The sequence below is a fragment of the Brachyhypopomus gauderio genome, chromosome 7 (assembly GCF_052324685.1).
Source record: "Brachyhypopomus gauderio isolate BG-103 chromosome 7, BGAUD_0.2, whole genome shotgun sequence".
NCBI classification, from domain to species: Eukaryota; Metazoa; Chordata; class Actinopteri; order Gymnotiformes; family Hypopomidae; genus Brachyhypopomus; species Brachyhypopomus gauderio.
This window is the reverse complement of record NC_135217.1, coordinates 29,441,334-29,458,946: the sequence shown is the minus strand read 5'-3', so window position 1 is coordinate 29,458,946 and position 17,613 is coordinate 29,441,334. Positions and strand designations below refer to the sequence as shown.

The window sequence follows — 17,613 nt, the reverse complement described above, 5'->3', positions numbered from 1 at the left end:
TTGAGGTTTTTTTGGTCGCTGTCGTTTAAAAGCAGCCATGTTCATGCAGTACCTGAGCATTTGTGGGCTCTTCTGGTGCAGCATCAGAAGTGTGTGTGGCAACATCGTGAAATTATATGGACCACATGAATAGTGCATGATTGGCAGGTGAAGATTACTCCTATCTGATTCCATGCCGCGCTGCTATCAGGGAAAACATTGCTTGTGCAGAACGCCGCAGACAAACCGTGTTTGTGATTACCTGCGATTTTCAGACCCCGATTCCAGACATAGGGAGGATCTATTTCTATAGGCCTGGTTCCCTTTTACGTGGTTTCTTTATCTGGAAACAGGCCTGGTTTCATTTAGCCTACCTCAGTGGCCTCCTGTGGAGAAGGGATATTCTTTACCGGCCTAGGCTATAGTTTACGACAGTCAAATATATTTCAAAGGTCTTAGGGAGAATGATGCTGATTTTGCTATTTCACTCATTTATACAAAAACGCAAATTGTCTCTTGCTAATTCCATTATCACTGTATACATGATTACAAATCGAACGGGGCAATGTAGATGCAGTGTTTTAAGCCTCTGTGTGGTCGTAGTATGTTGTGCTAGCGTTGGCTTTGCACTTTCCTCTGCTGATTCACGTTTGAGCTCAGTCTGTTTACAGCTTTGCTAGAAGTATTCACACATCAACTGCTATCCACCTGCAGCCGAAAGCAGAGGATGTTGGAGAGAGACTCCTACAGGTCATTAGTGGCATTGCAGGACGGTTCTTTGATTCGAGTGAGCTTTACTCCACTGTCTGCAGCTTCTGCAACTGTGTTCCATCAGGGGCCCGGTGCTTTGGGCGAGGGGGTCACACTGTATCTCATCTGCTCAGGAAACTGGTTAGAACAGCAGTGTATTAAAACATTCAAAGTAGTACACATGCTAAAATAATTCTGGATTCTCCTGAAAATGTCACATGGTGTGTATATCTGTCAAATGTCCCCATATGAACATCTGACATTTTTTACCTTGTGGTTCCAACGGGTAGCCTACACATGTATACAAATACACGAAGACGATTATGAACAACTGGAGTACTGTAGTAATATAAATGTAATAATACATAAATCGCATTGCTAATATAAACTGCGGGGTAGCTTACGATTCCAGAGAAACAGGACGTTTTCGGACAGTGATCTTTCATCAGCTGTGCAGTGTTCATTTTGATAACTAGCTGATAAAAAAACCTTTACAGTTTATGCAGTTACTTTGCAATATCTCTCTGAATATAAGACCCACAGTTTCACACAGCTCTAGCTTATGTTAGCTCCTTCATGCACTTTGAGCGGGAAAAGAGTTTAGCTTACATATCTAACTGTAAATATGTCCACCAGTTCATTTTCAACACTTTAACGTCTAAAGACAGGCACCTGGAAATTGTTTTCCTGCTCTCTATTCTATTTTATTTGTACATTAAAGTGTACAAAATTCATTGCTCTGGTGGCTGAAACACAGGACAACACAGGACAGAACACTTCAGCGCCTGAAAACGCAACGTAGCGATTTCGCGGCAGCGCCGAGGCAGTTTGGTCTTCTGCGGCCACCGTTCTTCAAGACTTCAAGACCCCATTCAACCACCGTTCGCCTGAACGGTAACATGTTGCGAAAGAGAGCGGTCGGCCAAGAAACCGGTGAAAATGTTCAGCCGGACAGAAAAAAGGTTATAAACTTTACAAATCCCATCTGTGATGTTAATAAGTTTTGATAAGTCACAAAACCAAGAGTAATGTGTAGGTATGTGTACGCTAGCTGGCTAACACTGAAGACGCAGCCGCCTCACGACTAACCAGTTACCTGTTTCACACAGTATGTGTCTCCACCACTAATATTAGTTGTAGCTTAATATTAGTTGTAGTCTGTCTTACAGCCAGAAAACCTCACCTTAAAGGTTCAGTGAATATAAACATTAGACAGCTCATAACTCTGATATAGAAATATATCATAGATATAACAAATTGATGTATCAACTAGTAACCGATACAGAAGGTTAGCTGTTAGGTTAGACCAGCAGCTGGTTTGTCCTATACAATACCTACATGTTATTTGTTACACAACGTACATTTAATGCTAACACTGTATTTGCTCCCAAACAATAGATGGAACTTTTATGTAGTATATGATTTGAAAGTCTCAAATGTAAAATTATGAGTATGTGGGAAGGGTGTCACGAAAGGGGCATAACCATGTAAAACGTGCATGTTTTTATATGTAACCCAGTTATAGTGCATACTCATACTGAACGTTTTCTGGATTTCTGCAAGTGGATTAAACGTCCCGCCTCATCACACTATACAGAATATTCCATAATGACCAGGCAAACACGAACGTTGTAAAAAATCTGTAAAAGTAAAATGTTCAATTTGGAAGACCGCTATTGATACTATTGGACACTTTCAATACTGCAGAAATGTTCCCATTTAAATTGAGAAAAATGTCCTAATTGATGGGGGATGTTAGAGGGGCTGATTTTTAAAAAAGTGAATGAATCCATGTTTTTATCTTGCAGGCAGCAGAGGATGATCTTACTGTGAATGGAGAGCAGCCTGGGAAGAGCTGCTCAGCCAGGTTGATTTTTTTAGGGAAAATTGTCCTCCTTATTCTCTTTGTACCGCCTTTCCTCAACTATGCTTCCCTTCAACGAGAAGGACAAGAGCTTAGACCCCAAGGTAGGGCGGTCACCTTCTCATCTTCTCACCTTCTCATGTGGACTGCAGCGTGGTGTCCCGAATGCAGTCGCAACAAAAGAATGAACATAGCTGGCAGATGTCTAGTTACACTATATGGACAAAAGTATTGGGACGCCTACACATTACACCTTCAGGTGTGTCCATAGGCATTAATCCATAGGCATTAATACGGCATTAATGAACACGGTGCTGCATTTCTGGCTTCTACTTTTCTGGGTAGATGTCCGTGGGAATTTCTGCTCACTCGTAAGGTCAGACACTAATGTAGCACAAGAGGTACATTTACATTTACATTTATGGCATTTAGCAGACGCTCTTATCCAGAGTGACTTACAAAGTGCTTTGCTTCTGATCACAGAATACATCCTAGGTAATAGTACAGATAGGGCAGAATTCAAGACACCATTGAGTCAGACTACTACTAAACTACAGGAGTCAATGTCATTACCTAGTGTTTTGCAAGTTAGACATTTGCCAAGAAGCACAAATAACCATAGACATACAATTTAAGAACAACGGCAAGTGGTATCAGCTGAGTTAGTGCTCTGGTAAGAACTCAACAATCAGGTGAGTCTTCAGTCTACGCTTGAAGATAGCAATAGACTCTGCAGTCCTAGCAGCTAATGGAAGATCGTTCCACCATCTTGGAGCCAGGACGGAGAATAGTCTGGACCTTTGTCTTCCATGAGACTTTAAGCATGGAGTCTCGAGTCTAGCCAAGCTTGAGGTTCTGAGTGTTCGCTGTACGGATCGGCTTTTGACCATGGACATCATGTAGGGAGGGGCCAGTCCATTTTGGCTTTGTAAGCAAGCATCAAGGTTTTATATCTGATGTGTGCCGTTACTGGAAGCCAGTGAAGAGAGCACTGGATTGTAATCTCTGTTCTAGTTCATCCTAAAGGTGTTGGATCATCCCAAAGTGGGTGAGGTCATGGCTTTGTGCAGGCCAGTGAACTTCTTGTAAACCAAACCCACCCACCTATGCCTTTCAGAACCTTGATTTTTGCACTGGTGCACAGTCATACTGGAACAGAAAAGGGCCTTCCCCAAAATTCCAGAAGGTCTTGGTATCTGAAGCATGCTGGCTGTGGCATTGAGATTTCCCTTCCCTGGAACTAAGACGCAAAACCCCTGAAAAACAACCCCACAGCATTTTCGCTCCTTCATCAAAACTGACGGATGGCTCAGTGCAATCTGGCAGGTAACGTTGTTCTAGTGTTCACCAAACCGAGACTCGTGCGTCAGACGCCAGATAGAGAAGCGTGATCCATCACTCCACAGAACACCTTTCCACTCCTTTCGAATCCAATGCTTTACACCAGGTATCACCAAATGGCGGACCGCGGTCCGGATCCGGACCCGAACGCCGTCCTTTTTTTTTCATTGATTTCATTGATTACCCCTGCTTTACACCATCCTATGCTTGGCATTGTGATTGGTGATGTAAGGCTTGCATGCAGCTGCACTGTGATGGAAACCCCACGCCATGAAGCTCCCCGTGCAGTTTTTGTGCTGATGTTCATGCCAGAGGAGGTTGGGATCTCTGCTATTGCTGAATCAACTCATCAGTAACTCCGAGAGAGTTTATCGTGGGATATCCAGGAGGGAAGAAATTTTATAAACTGACTGGTCGCAATAGTTGCATCTTATTATGGTACCACACCTGAATTCACTGAGCTCTTTAGAGCGACCCATTCTTTCACAAATGTGTGTAATGGCATACTGCATGGGTAGGTGCTTGATGTTATACACCTGTGCCAGTGGAACTTAATGAGACATCTTAAATTCAATTGAGATGATTGTGAGATGTGTCTCAATACATTTGTCCACATAGTGATCTGTAAACAAATGTAAGTAGAGCTCATGAATTAAAAAAAATGATATTGTAGTTTGTAATCTTCTGTTTTTCTTTTCTAGGTGCACAACTGATAGACGTTGGTCTTGGCCAGAAGATCAGCCTGGTTTGCAAAGGACAAGGAGAGCCTGTTGGTGAGCGCATTGCTTGTTTTGGTAGCTGCTGCTTTGTTTTGGAAGACAGGGCTGCACAATATATTGTTTGTTAATTGACATTGCAGTATTGACTCTGATTACACTGGTATTACAGAAGGCGGGGATATGCAAATGAGATCTCTAACACATCACCACCAGCCTCATTGAGATTGGACAGTCAAGCTGGGGGGTTTGATGAGTCATGGGAGTAATCAAACAAGAGTAAATGATTGTAGCGAAAATAATACACGCTATTGTGTAATCACATCAGGGGCCCATCAGTGCATTCTTAATGTTATCACAATCACAAATGATAGCAGTGAGATGGCTGTGCGGTATTCCTCTTCATATTCACTGTAATGCCCTGAAACACTGGGGTTAAAGGAGACACAACTGCTACCTTCTAAAGACAAAGCAGTCTGAAACAGTCAGCAGCATTTTAAATGTAAAGCCTGATAGTAACATGTCAGAAATGGTTCGGAGCCAGAGTTACAATTACCTGTGGAAGTTAAAGACAGGAAATAGACACTGAATGGACTAGGTGCTTTTAATTTGTACTCCAAATGCAAGTCCATTTATTCATATATTTATTTATGGCTCAATTCCTTTGTTTTAAACCTGAAGTGTTGCTTAATTTCAAATTCTCCTGTGTTGCCACACCCACCACTTGAACATTTTGTGAGCATAAATCTAACCTAATCTCCGAGGGTCTTCCCAGACCTCAAGCAGCAGCGATGGTGGTGGTCCACGACCTGAACCACGATGGTGGTGTTGGTGGTCCACGACCTGAACCTCCTGTGTCTTCCTCCCGTCCATAGTGCTTCTGGACGCCCCGACTGGGATGTCCTCCGACGTTTGGCACCATGTGCAGGAGAGCGTGTCACACGCAACCACGGTGAGCCGAATCAGGTCGTTGACTTTGTAGTGGTTGCCTGGCGATGTCGACAGAGACCGCGGGACCGTCCGTGTTTCAGCGGGACTCATCGTATGTTGCTTGTGGATGTGCGGTATTTGCACTGATACTGGGAAATGCCTTTGAATGCTGAACTGAAACAAAGCCCTTTAGAAGCATGTTACAGGCATAATACAATGTGTTACTGTGATGTGTGTATGGACGCTGTATATGCACAACGTGCAGTAGGACCCTTAGGGAAATGTCGATGAATACCACCTCCAGCACCACGTAAGATCCAAAGCAGCTTCGCCGTCGTATCTTTTGTGAATCGGTGAGCAGCATGTCGGTTACTGTGTTTAGCTGGCGAGGGAAATGATAAACTATGAATGTAGCTTTGAGTAAACTGCAGCAAGACATTTCGGGGAATATTTGTGTCGGGACGTTCTGATGATCTGACGTTGTCCTGACGGTTCCGGATTAGGGACGGGGAGAGGGCGCGTGATGTGGATGTGATGCGGGACACATGGGTGTCGTGGGAGTCCGAACGAGTGGGGAGGCGGCTAGTGGGTTCGCGTCGATCTGTGTGTGTGATGTTTGTGGCGACTCAGCGAACGGTGATGTCCTCCGATGGTCCACAGTGCCGCCCTCCATCATGGCGGTGTGGACGTCAGCGTGGGTCGCGGCTCTCACAGACCCAACTCGCCGACCGACCGCCCTAACCCGTCCGCCAATGGCTGCGGCAGGCACGGTGCCTCCCCTTACGGGTTAGACAATATTTTTCCTGCCACTTCCGGCAGGGGCAGGACAGACCAAGCCATGCTCAGCATGTGTACGTCTTTGTAGGGGCACAGTACGGACAAACGATCTCTAATGAATTTGTAATGAACGCATTTGTTACCAAGAGATGGACACCGGATTTTTGGACTTGTGTTCAGGCATTACATCACCTCGTTATATCACCAGATCTGTCTTGTGTGCACCATCTTGTGTAAAGGTCACAGACTTTGTGCGGATCGTCACGTCTCCACCTCAGACTCGAAAGGAGTTTCCAAAAAAACGGCTACATCACAACGCGGCACTGCGTTGTGGTAATGCCCTGGTGAATCAGCGTGCTGTTTGTGAAAAGGCTCTGATGGGCGCCTGGAGCTTCAGAAACATTTGGAAGGATGTGTCGCAGAGCTGGGCTGGCTAGGCAGGACTCTTTTTATTTTTTTGCTTGATTTATATATTTCTTTGCTTGGAATGAGATGGTGAGTTCTGAATGCCAGGAGCTGGCAGCGTTGTGCAGCTGGTAGAGAGCCCTCTCTCTGCCCTCTCTCTGCCCCGTTGCTGGCCAACATCAGAAATAGCAGCTTGCTGACTGACCCGGCTGAGTTGTGTTGGCACTGTAGGCAGGGTGCTTGGTCGCTTGGTGCTGACCTTCAGAGGCTTTGAGAGGGTTCAGCAGGTATATCAGCCTTGCTCAGGTCTGGATTTGTTCACCTTAGGGTCTGACAGCAACGACATATAGACATGTATGTGTCGACCCACCAGGTGAAGACGGCAGCCTGATACCTCTTCAGAGGTGTTCCTTCATCTCATGTGGGTTTTGTTGTACAGCTTTGAGGCAGCCGCGTGGTGCTGTGGGTGGTCTGTGGCCTTGAGCAGGTCTGTGGAGCCAAGGAAGGTATGTTCTCATGGGTAGGTCTGTGGTGCTGATATTGGTTTGTAGTGCTGAGGTATATGTGGTGCCGACATAGTGATGTACACTTACCGGCCACTTTATTAGGTACACCTTGCAAGTACTGGGTTAGACCCCATTTTGCCTTCAGAACTGCCTTAATCCTTCATGGCACAGATTCAACAAGGTATTAGAAACATTCCTCATGGGCCCAACATGTGCCAGGAAAATGTTCTCCACACCACTGCACCACCACCAACCTGAACCGTTGATACAACGCAAAATAGATCCATGTTGTTGACGCCAAATTCTGACCCTACCATCAGGGTCACGAAGTCACGAAGCACCAGTTTTTCCAATCTTCTGTTGTCCAATTCTGGTGAGCCTGCGCAAATTGTAGCCTCAGTATCCTGTTCTTAGCAGACAGGAGTGACACCCGTTATGGTCTTCTGCTGCTGTAGCCCATCCACCTCAAGGTTCGACGTGTTGTGCATTCAGAGATGCTCTTCTGCATGTCTCAGTTAAAACGACTGGTTATTTGAGGTACTGTGGCCGTTCTATCAGCTTGAACCAGTCTGTCCATTCTCCTCTGGCATCAACATCCCAGTAGATCAGCAGTTTCTGAAATACTCAGACCAGCGCGTCTGGCACCAACAAACATGCCACGTTCAAAGTCACTTAAATCACCTTTCTTCTCCATTCTGATGCTCGGTTTGAACTGCAGCAGATCGTCTTGGTCATGTCTACATGCCTAAATGCATTGAGTTGCTGTCATGTGATTGGCTGATTCGACATTTGCATTAATCAGCAGTTGGACAGGTGTACCTAATAAATTGGCCGGTGAGTGTAGGTCTGTAGTGCTGAGGCAGGTCTGTATTGATGTGGTAGGTCTGTATTGATGTGGCAGGTCTGTAGTGCTGAGGCAGGTCTGTATTGATGTGGTAGGTCTGTAGTGCTGAGGTAGGTCTGTAATGCTGAGGTAGGTCTGTAGTGCCGAGGTAGGTCTGTAGTGCCGAGGTAGGTCTTTATTGATGTGGTAGGTCTGTAGTGCTGAGGTAGGTCTGTAGTGCTGAGGTAGGTCTGTAGTGCTGAGATGGGACTGCTGCAGTGATGGAGTGACAGGTCTGGTTCTGAGGTAGATCTTTGGTACTGAGATAGACCTTTGGTACTGAGGTAGGTCTTTAGTGCTGAGGTAGGTCTGTGGTTCTTTCACCCTCAGGTGTGTGCATATGACCGAGTTGGGCTGGGTTTCAGCAGAAGAACCATGCAGAACGAGACCACAGGAATGGAAAAGGTGTGGCAGCAGTCCACTTCTGGAAGGTATGTGGGCTTAGACGGCGCCCCCCTTACACCCATCATCCTGTTTCATCCTATTATATTTATTTCAAACTTAAAACGGAACTAAAACTATTGAAGAAAAAAGTTAAATAAAATTGATTATGATCAGTGATGAGATTGAAATGCTGATTGAAAAGCTGTTTCATGCTGTGATGTGAAAAGTTGAATGCTAATTGGGAAATGTTAATTGCTGTCTTGTATAGCATTGGCTATGTGGGTACTGTATAATCACAGCTGAACATTTAAATAAATACAAATATTCAGAATCATTGGAAATGATTGGAAATCTACAATAAAATATTTGGTGATAGGGGCTGGGCTTTCTTCCTCCACGGTCCTGATGTGATCACAGGTCTTCTGTAACACTTTCAGTGAAACATGCAGCAGGAGGCACCGGCTGGAGACTGGTGTGGTGGTGTGGTGTGGTGTGGTGTGGTGGGTGGTGTGGGTGTGTAGTGGTGTGGTGGTGTGGGTGTGGGTGTGTGGTGGTGGTGTGTTGGTGGTATTGTGGTGTGGTGGTATGGTGGTGTGGGTGTGTGGTGGTGGTGTGTTGGTGATATTGTGGTGTGGTGGTGGTGGTGTGGGTGTGGTGGTGTGGGTGTGTGGTGGTGGTGTGTTGGTGGTATTGTGGTGTGGGTGTGTGGTGTGGTGGTGGTGTGTTGGTGGTATTGTGGTGGTGTGGGTGTGTGGTGGTGGTGTGTTGGTGGTATTGTGGTGTGGTGGTATGGTGGTGTGTGGTGGTGGTGTGTTGGTGATATTGTGGTGTGGTGGTATGGTGGTGTGGGTGTGTGGTGGTGGTGGTGTGGGTGTGGTGGTGTGGGTGTGTGGTGGTGGTGTGTTGGTGGTATTGTGGTGTGGGTGTGTGGTGTGGTGGTGTGATGTGGTTGTGGTGGGGTCGGTGTTTGCCCTCATAACTTGAATGTTGTGAATTCATTTCAGTGATTTCATTTTCACACAACGACAGCGTTGAACAGGCGTCCATGCACCCATTAGGCGTGTTAGAAGGGCAAAAATCAATGATCAGCACTGACCTCCATCTGCTCAGGGCTGCTGCTCGTTATGTTGTAGTCACTACTTCCTTGTGTCGGTGCAATCAGACTTTTCACACATCAGACTGTGTGATCTCAGAGCAGCAGTCTGCTCTATATTCATGATGCAGGACTCGCGTCTCCCCTGGCGACGACCTTTCACGCTCTACAAGGGCACACAGTCGCCCCCTGTCCCAGGCCCGCTCCATTTTCAGTCACCGCAGGGCGCCCTGTTTGACCGTGTTGTAGGTGTGTGTGTGTAGGTGTGTGTAGGTGTGTGTAGGTGTGTGTAGGTGTGTGTGTGTGTAGGTGTGTGTGTGTGTAGGTGTGTGTGTGTGTGTATGTGTGAGTGTGTGTGTGTGTGTGTGTATGTGTGAGTGTGTGTGTGTGTGTGTGTGTGTGTGTGTGTAGGTGTGTGTGTGTGTGTGTGTGTGTGTGTGTGTGTGTGTGTGTGTGTGTGTGTGTGTGTGTGTGTGTGTGTGTGTGTGTGTGTGTGTGCCCTTGTCGTTCCATGTCACTCCATCTGGCTCTGTTGTGTCACAACCATCCGGGGACAACGAGCTGACTCCAGATCAGTTGTGGAGAAGGCAGACTAGATCAATTGTTGCATTCATCAGCTTTTGTAGTAACATTAGTGATACTGAATACAGCCGTCTGATCTGTCTGACATTTATTAGCTTTTATATGTTTGTGGTATACATTTCTTGAAAGTGAACACACAAACACGTGCTGTATTTTGACAGTTTACGCACCAGTCAGCACTCACACACTCACAGACATATGAGGTGCCTGACGTCTTGTGCGTATTTCTGGCCGATGGCACAGCACAGGACAAAGTTGTCTGGATACCAAGACGAGAATTATTACTTTTTTCGTTTGGTAATTCAGCATCGCTTCTGTAATGTCAGAATAAATGGCCCAAAGATTTATGACATCTTAAACCTTCCAAAGTGTTTTTGGCCCTTTGGTTAACGACAATGTCAGTAAAAATTCTCCCTGACCTTTTTCCTCTCTGTCTCCTGGTGCATATTGCTAATTGAATTTAGCTGTACGTAGCTGGTTGGCCTGGTTGGTCTTCTGTGTCCTAGACAAGGACGGAGCTGACTGTTCTGTTAATGTCTGCGCCGCTGTCTAGAGAATTGGAGCAGGGGGTCGGGGGTCAGCGGACATGCGCGTCATACCGCTCCGCGGTGACGAATGAGGCGTCGGACACGCTGTGTCTGCCCCTCACTCACTCCGCTGTCTCTCGCTGGCGTCCCTCCAAGGGGTTGACCTGCATGTCTCTCTGTGTCTCTCTCTGTTTCACTCCCTCTCTCCTCAGGATGGTGGACGACCTCCACCGGTTGGTCAAGGCTGCCGAGATCGCGACGCCCTTCATTCTGGTTGGCTCGGAGCTGGGCGCGCTCAACGTCCGATTCTACAGCCACATCCACGACGCGTAAGACTTCTTGCATTTAAGCGTTCAACGAGGTTTGGCAGACCTAGTTGGGCGAACCAGGGATGGTAGTGTTTGGAGTGTGGAGGTCAGGGTCCTGGCGGTTACTTACATTGTGCATACTGACGCATAATCGAATAATAGGACAGAATAGAGCAATACCAGAGTCACCGCTTTTTCCTATGACATTGCTCATAATACATTAATGTGGATGTCTCCAGTCTGGAGACACTCAGCAGAAGGAGGTTTGTGTCTGTAGTGTCAGGAAAGCGACCCGTGATCCTTTATAAGGATCGTTCAGTCAGAAATGCTAATTCTCTCAAACAATGAATAAAAGTGCACAGCCACCAATAAACATTATGCAAATGACAACGAATGGAGGCTGGTATCCACCAATTAGCATGTTTGATCGGGCTGAATGGGTTGGATAATTATAGGGAGCTGGGGCCATCGCGTCAGTCCGGGGCTAAACAGCAGTTCTAGCTGACGGCGCTGACGTTAATGTTCAGTGTTTCTGAGCAGCATCCTGCCCTGACCTTCATTTCACTGCACTTTGACTGACGGTAGAGGAGGCCTCTCATTCTGTCGCCTGCCTTCTTTTCTCTTACTTTTTGATGTCACGTGAGACGCCGACACGATCACGCTTTGCGCTTTACCCACTCCTGTGGGAAATGTATTTTGTGTTTCAAAATGAGCAGGACTAAACCAATCATGGCTCACCAAGCGTACTTTGACCAATTTTCCGGATTTTATTGTATTAACCATGAAATTCACAAATTGTCTTTGGAGCCCCCTGGTGAGTTAAGGAGGTAATTGCCAGTTTCTCATTTCAGATTTAATTTAATGTATTACATATTGTGGATATTTAGTTGCCCTGGGATGAGGAAATAGATAGAGGATAGTTCTGGAGCAATAGAACCTGTGGATTTTAACATAACGGAGTGTACTGGACCCGCTCAGTGCAGTTTAACGTTTACTCCCGTTCTGATATACAAGATCAGGATCTCGTAGCGACAGTGATCCCCTCTAACTATGTGGAAGAGCTTCTGGACCTTTCCTTTAGCGCTATAAGTGCCAATTACTTCTCCCCGCTGGGGACAGTCCAGACCTCCACCTCCACTTCCACCAGTGATGGCCAAAGGCGCAGCAGGGTGCCCGTGTGGTGCTCCATAAATCCCTCCTGCACCGTAGGTTAATTATGGTCCTTCCCTCCCTCCGGCTGATTTAGCGCTCCATCATCGCTGATGCACGACCGCCAGCCCCATAAATTAAGCCCGCCTGGCCCCCGCGGCGGTCACGGAACGAAAATACCGCCCAATACCGCCCCCGCGGTGCCGACGACCCCATCAGTCCTGCAGCGGGGATCGGCCTGGCCACAGGCATCACGTGCATCATGCCCACTCGTTAATCAACCGGGGAGGCTGTGGCCGGGCCCCGCCCACGGCTGGCTCTCGCGCCCCGCCCACGGCTGGCTCTCGCGCCCCGCCCACGGCTGGCTCTCGCGCCCCGCCCACGGCTGGCTCTCGCGCCCCGCCCACGGCTGGCTCTCGCGCCCCGCCCACGGCTGGCTCTCGCGCCCCGCCCACGGCTGGCTCTCGCGCACGGCCTCAATTGCCGTTTCTGTGTCTGTTCAGGCAAGTGTTGGACCTGGTGCTGATCGACCCGATTCCAGATGACATCTTTGAAGATGAGACGTGGCGGCAATACTGGTGAGTCATCAGAAGAGAGAGTGAGAGAGTGAGAGAGTGAGAGTGAGAGTGAGAGTGAGTGAGTGAGTGAGTGAGTGAGTGAGTGAGTGAGTGAGTGAGTGAGTGAGTGAGTGAGTGAGTGAGTGAGTGAGTGAGTGAGTGAGTGAGTGAGTGAGTGAGTGAGTGAGTGAGTGAGTGGTGGAGAGGGCACACTGATGTGATTCCAATGTCAGTTCGTTCAACACATGGAGCCATTTTAATCAGTGAGTTGACATGGTTAATACAGAATAAATAATACAGCAGCTTTCTTCTATTCTATCTGTACAGTAATCTGTGATGGAAGCACTAAACACACCCAGACATTTCCTGCGTAATGAATAAATATTTACACTACAGTTGGATCGAGACGCGCCTTTTGAAATGACGAACATATTCCGTTTGCAGTACGTTTCCAGTAATGTGCAGATGCTGATATCCAGAGCAACGTGCATATTTATCATTATGGTTCTCCCTGGACTCAAACCCAGGACCAAGGTGTCCCCAGCACCTTACTCCTCTATACTGAGCTGCGAAGGAGTGTCAGAGGTTTGCTACATCAGCAAACAGCGCCGCCCTGGTGGGCCACCTGCCCCTGCCATGTCCCGTAATACTTCCCAGCCTCTGACTGCTGTTATTAATTCCCCAGCGTCCGTAACGCCACGCGAGCTTTGCTACGTAAGGAATGATTTCGTCATGGTGACCTCACTCGTATGTGTCTGAAAGTGATGCGAGAACCATTTATTTGGGACGTGTGTCCAATTACCCTTTGGTTCTTATGCGCTCGGTCTCCAGCAAATACAAAATGGCAGACATGGAGTCCTGTTACTCAGGCATGACAAAATAAATGCCGGGGATATTAACTTACAACTTACGTTAATATAATGCACACGCTGTTGTGTAACCCATTCTGTTACTTCTGTAACTGGAGGAAGTCGCCCTCCGTAGGCGTTCTAAATTAAATATGCAGACATCTAATACTCAGTCAGCCCTGCACTGTTTAAATTAGCTTCTCCTATTACTGCCATACCTGCTTGGTTTATTGGAGACAGGGTTTATTTGGTTCTCAAATAAACTTTTTTTTTTTTTTTTTTATAAAACGCGTGCTGTTGATGTTCCATTGTGGCGGAGGACGTTGTGTTCCAGGATGTGGTTGGACACGTCCCTCTATGGTCCGTCGTTTCTGAAAGTCGTCGCTGCTCTTAGAAAGCTACAGTGTTTTTTTTTTTCACTTTTCCAATGACATAAACAAGAGTGGTGAAGGTTTACTGCGTAATTCATTAACCTGACTCCAAAATCCGAAATACGCTCACTGCGTGATGGACGACCTCAGTCTTGCTGAAGTTTTTAGTCTCCAACGGGAATCAAAGTCCGTGTGCTTACCGGCTTGTTTTGGCCTGAGACGCAATAATTCATACCACAGGAGAAAGTCAAAGCCAACAAACTGTCTTTTGGTTAAAATAATTGCCAACAGCATAAACGTAAACATGAATGAATATGTACTAGTACATAAAACTTTATCTGTTAACAACACACCTAAACTTAAATCTAATTAACTCTATTGAATCTAATCAATAGTTGATATTTTTCACTCACCAACCACTATTAGAAAGATCTTCCTTCTACCATCACTTACCAGCTACTTTATTACGGATTGGATAATAAGTGTCCAATTACAGATCGCCACCTGCGTGTTGCCATGCACATCCTGTCTGCCCTCTCCTGCCTGGTTATAGTCTTGGACCACAGGACCACCGCTGACGGTATTAGTACTATCATTATTACTGCCATGGTAGTGGAATGGTCATGGGCGTCGAGTCCATACAAGTTGATCTGGCACAGCAAGGTCGATATATTGAAACTGCACACTGTCTATGGTCTGACAGTGCCAGTCTTTTAGATACCCAATGTTTGTAGGTTTTAACATTAATCTCCACTGTAAATCAATAGAAATAGCTCAGTTAGCATGACTGTTAAAAGTTTTTTAACATTTCATTTGAATGGTTTGTGAGGTACCTCAGGACTAAGAAGTTATTGGTGTACAGCCTTCTCTAAAACATAGTGTAATAGTCCTGACTTTAACATCATAATAATATTTCATTTTAAGTATTTAACTAAATAATTTTAAATCTGTTATCAACGACAGTAATTGTAGTTTTAAATGTAGACCTGCTGCTCGTATCCGTGTCTGTTTGTGATTGTTGGATGGGCAGGTGTAGTGTTTGGCAAATCTCATGTCTGCTTCTATTAGTTTGGCCTCTGGGCCTGTTCCTTTAGGTAGGAGACTACCTAATAGGAGCTGGAGAGAGTCCTTCAAAGCCATATTGATTCCGACGCTTCCCGAGTTTACCCAGCAGGCACCGGGAGTGCACATCAAACCCATTTTATTGACCAGGCCCTCGAGCCGGACTGAGCTGAACTCAGTGTGCTGGACCCTTTGCTGTGTATCCTGTCCTCACAGGGAGAGAGGCAGCTAAGAATACTACAAACAAACGCACCGACACAACTGACCAGCACGTTCAGCTTCAAACACTCGGGCTACACGCCAAAGACTGATGGCAGAGTCGCCCAGTCATGGCGTCCTAGATGAAGTGTCGTAGATTATGACCAGCCATAGTCTTAATTACGCGGTCAGGGGAGATTTGCCTTCGGAGATATCTGGGAGATGTTTGCTCTACATTTGGTAGCAGGGCAGTATCAGTTCAGCTTTGTCCAGCTCAGGGAGCTCACAGCTGGGCAGTATGTGATGTTCATCCTCATCTTCATCCACCATTTGGCCCTTCTGACAGGTTTTCCCAAATTGGAAGTGAATTTTCAAGCCAGGAGCTTGGAAACAACTGTCTCTTCGGGTTATGACGGGGTAAACAAGTCAGTCTTGAGCGCCCTGCAGTCCTCTGGCGTGAGAACGGATGTGTGCTGTAGTGGGAGAAGCTCGTTGATGTAGTTAGATGACTAATACACGCATGAGCCAATCTGTACACCACTATTAACTTGTGTGCTTGTGATAGTGACTGATATGGGATTGTACATAAGATAAAGCAATATTTTAGGGTCAAATTAGTAATGAGTCTGACTGATGTATAGTTAAACAATTCCAAAAGTATGTACATAGCTAAATGTAACTTTTTTTACACTAATTTTACACAGGATCCATCCTGAGTAGGCCTGGCTAAGCTAAGTATATCTAACTAAATAAACACAAATAAACAATAACAATCACAGGTATTGCTCTGATCTCATCTTAAACATCACTTTTGACTATTTTCAATAGTATTTGGTTAATTGTAACATTATTATATGTTTTATTTAATCATAGGACAGTCATAAAACAACTGCAGAAAAACGAAGACAAAAATAAGACTGTGTGCATGATGTCCAGACATCAGAACCATGTTCCTGTGTCCCGTAAACAGCCGCAGTACCTCAGTTCGCCTTTAGGGTCCGCCAGACTTATTCTACACTCTTTAGTTTGTTGTATTTAAGACAACCTAACGGTATTCGTGTCAGGTCAGCATTTGCTTAACCTGGATTATTTAAGACACACCCCCTGCTCCTGTTGTAGGGAAAAATGATACTGAGGATTATAATCTGTAGGAGTGAAGCTTTAAATCCTACTGACCAGGCCCCGCCCCTAGCCCCGCCCTTAGCCCCGCCTCCCTTAGAGCTGCTCAGGTAATAGCGCTCCATGTCAGAGGTCTCTGGGGGACCGGGGCTGAGATCAGGGGCTATAAACAGTACTGCAGAGCGGCAAAAACACTGCTGCCACACTAGCAGGAAGACCAGCGTGCGTGTGTGTGTGTAGGGTACACGTTTAAAACTCACATGACATCTCTAATTGCCCCGTTTGTATATTATGACATCCTTTGTACATTTGCATACATTATTCAGTACAGCCCAGTTCATTGTTGGTTTATTTGATTACTTATGTGTAGGCTAACGTGTGTGTGGGGGTGTGTGTGTGTGTGTGTGTGTGTGTGTGTGTGTGTGTGTGTGTGTGTGTGTGTGTTTGAGATGGAGAGATCTTCAGATCTCTGAGATGCAATCTATTCTATCAATGATCTTTGCTCTTTGAAGCTTAACTGAAGACATGGCGTGGCTAGTATCCGTTAAACTGGAAACCAGTGTGTTAAATCCTGTGAGATTTCAGAGGGGAAACCAGGATGTCAGTTAACAGTAATTAGCACTTCTAGGACTCTAGCGACTGCAGCCACTCTCCACTATTGAAGCAGACTGTACAGACCCTTGTGTATTTACCTCCACCTAATCTATAGTATTGACTCAGTGCCACATTTAGTGGGACACTGTGGTGTCGCTCATGCTGCAATAATGCCCGAGAGTGGACCTCCACCTCCCCCTTGTGGCCGCTAGCCACACTGCGCTAAAGCTGTGCCGTGATTCTTCCATTGTGGCGTCGAGCTAGGCTGGCCTGCGTTTTCTGTGCAATAGGTCATGCGACACTTCGTGTAATTTACACGTCTTGTTTGACAGTTACTGGAAGAATCATTTCATATCAGGCTTTGGTAGTGAGGTACTGTGTCCATCCATTCAAAAGACCACAGTTCTGGTAGGTAGTGGCTGGTTATTATTTGTAAAATGTGTTCGGGCCAGCGTACCCAACACGGCTGGGTCCAGTAAAATGATTGTAATGTCATTGTTCAGCAAGTGTTTTGTCTGTAATAGTTACGATAATCTTACCCTGTTATCTGCACTCTCATATTATGGTACTATGGACGATGAGGAGACTCTAAGCAGCCACGTGCAGAGCAATGAACATTTTTAACCGTCCTTATCATGCATGGGGATGATCTGACTGTGTGTGTGTGTGT

General features: G+C 46.1%; 1 protein-coding gene across 1 annotated transcript in view; it reads left to right on the top strand.

Annotated features, from left to right (window-relative positions):
* Positions 1–1,536: 1,536 nt before the first annotated feature.
* The window catches only part of LOC143519522 (uncharacterized), a 22,142-nt gene continuing 6,065 nt past the window's right edge, over positions 1,537–17,613 (top strand). The window contains exons 1-7 of the mRNA XM_077013069.1: positions 1,537–1,691; positions 2,538–2,697; positions 4,636–4,707; positions 5,526–5,602; positions 8,482–8,582; positions 10,950–11,066; positions 12,698–12,772. Coding sequence (XP_076869184.1) covers positions 1,629–1,691; positions 2,538–2,697; positions 4,636–4,707; positions 5,526–5,602; positions 8,482–8,582; positions 10,950–11,066; positions 12,698–12,772 — 665 coding nt within the window. The 5' untranslated portion in view covers positions 1,537–1,628. The remainder of the gene's footprint in view (positions 1,692–2,537; positions 2,698–4,635; positions 4,708–5,525; positions 5,603–8,481; positions 8,583–10,949; positions 11,067–12,697; positions 12,773–17,613) is intronic.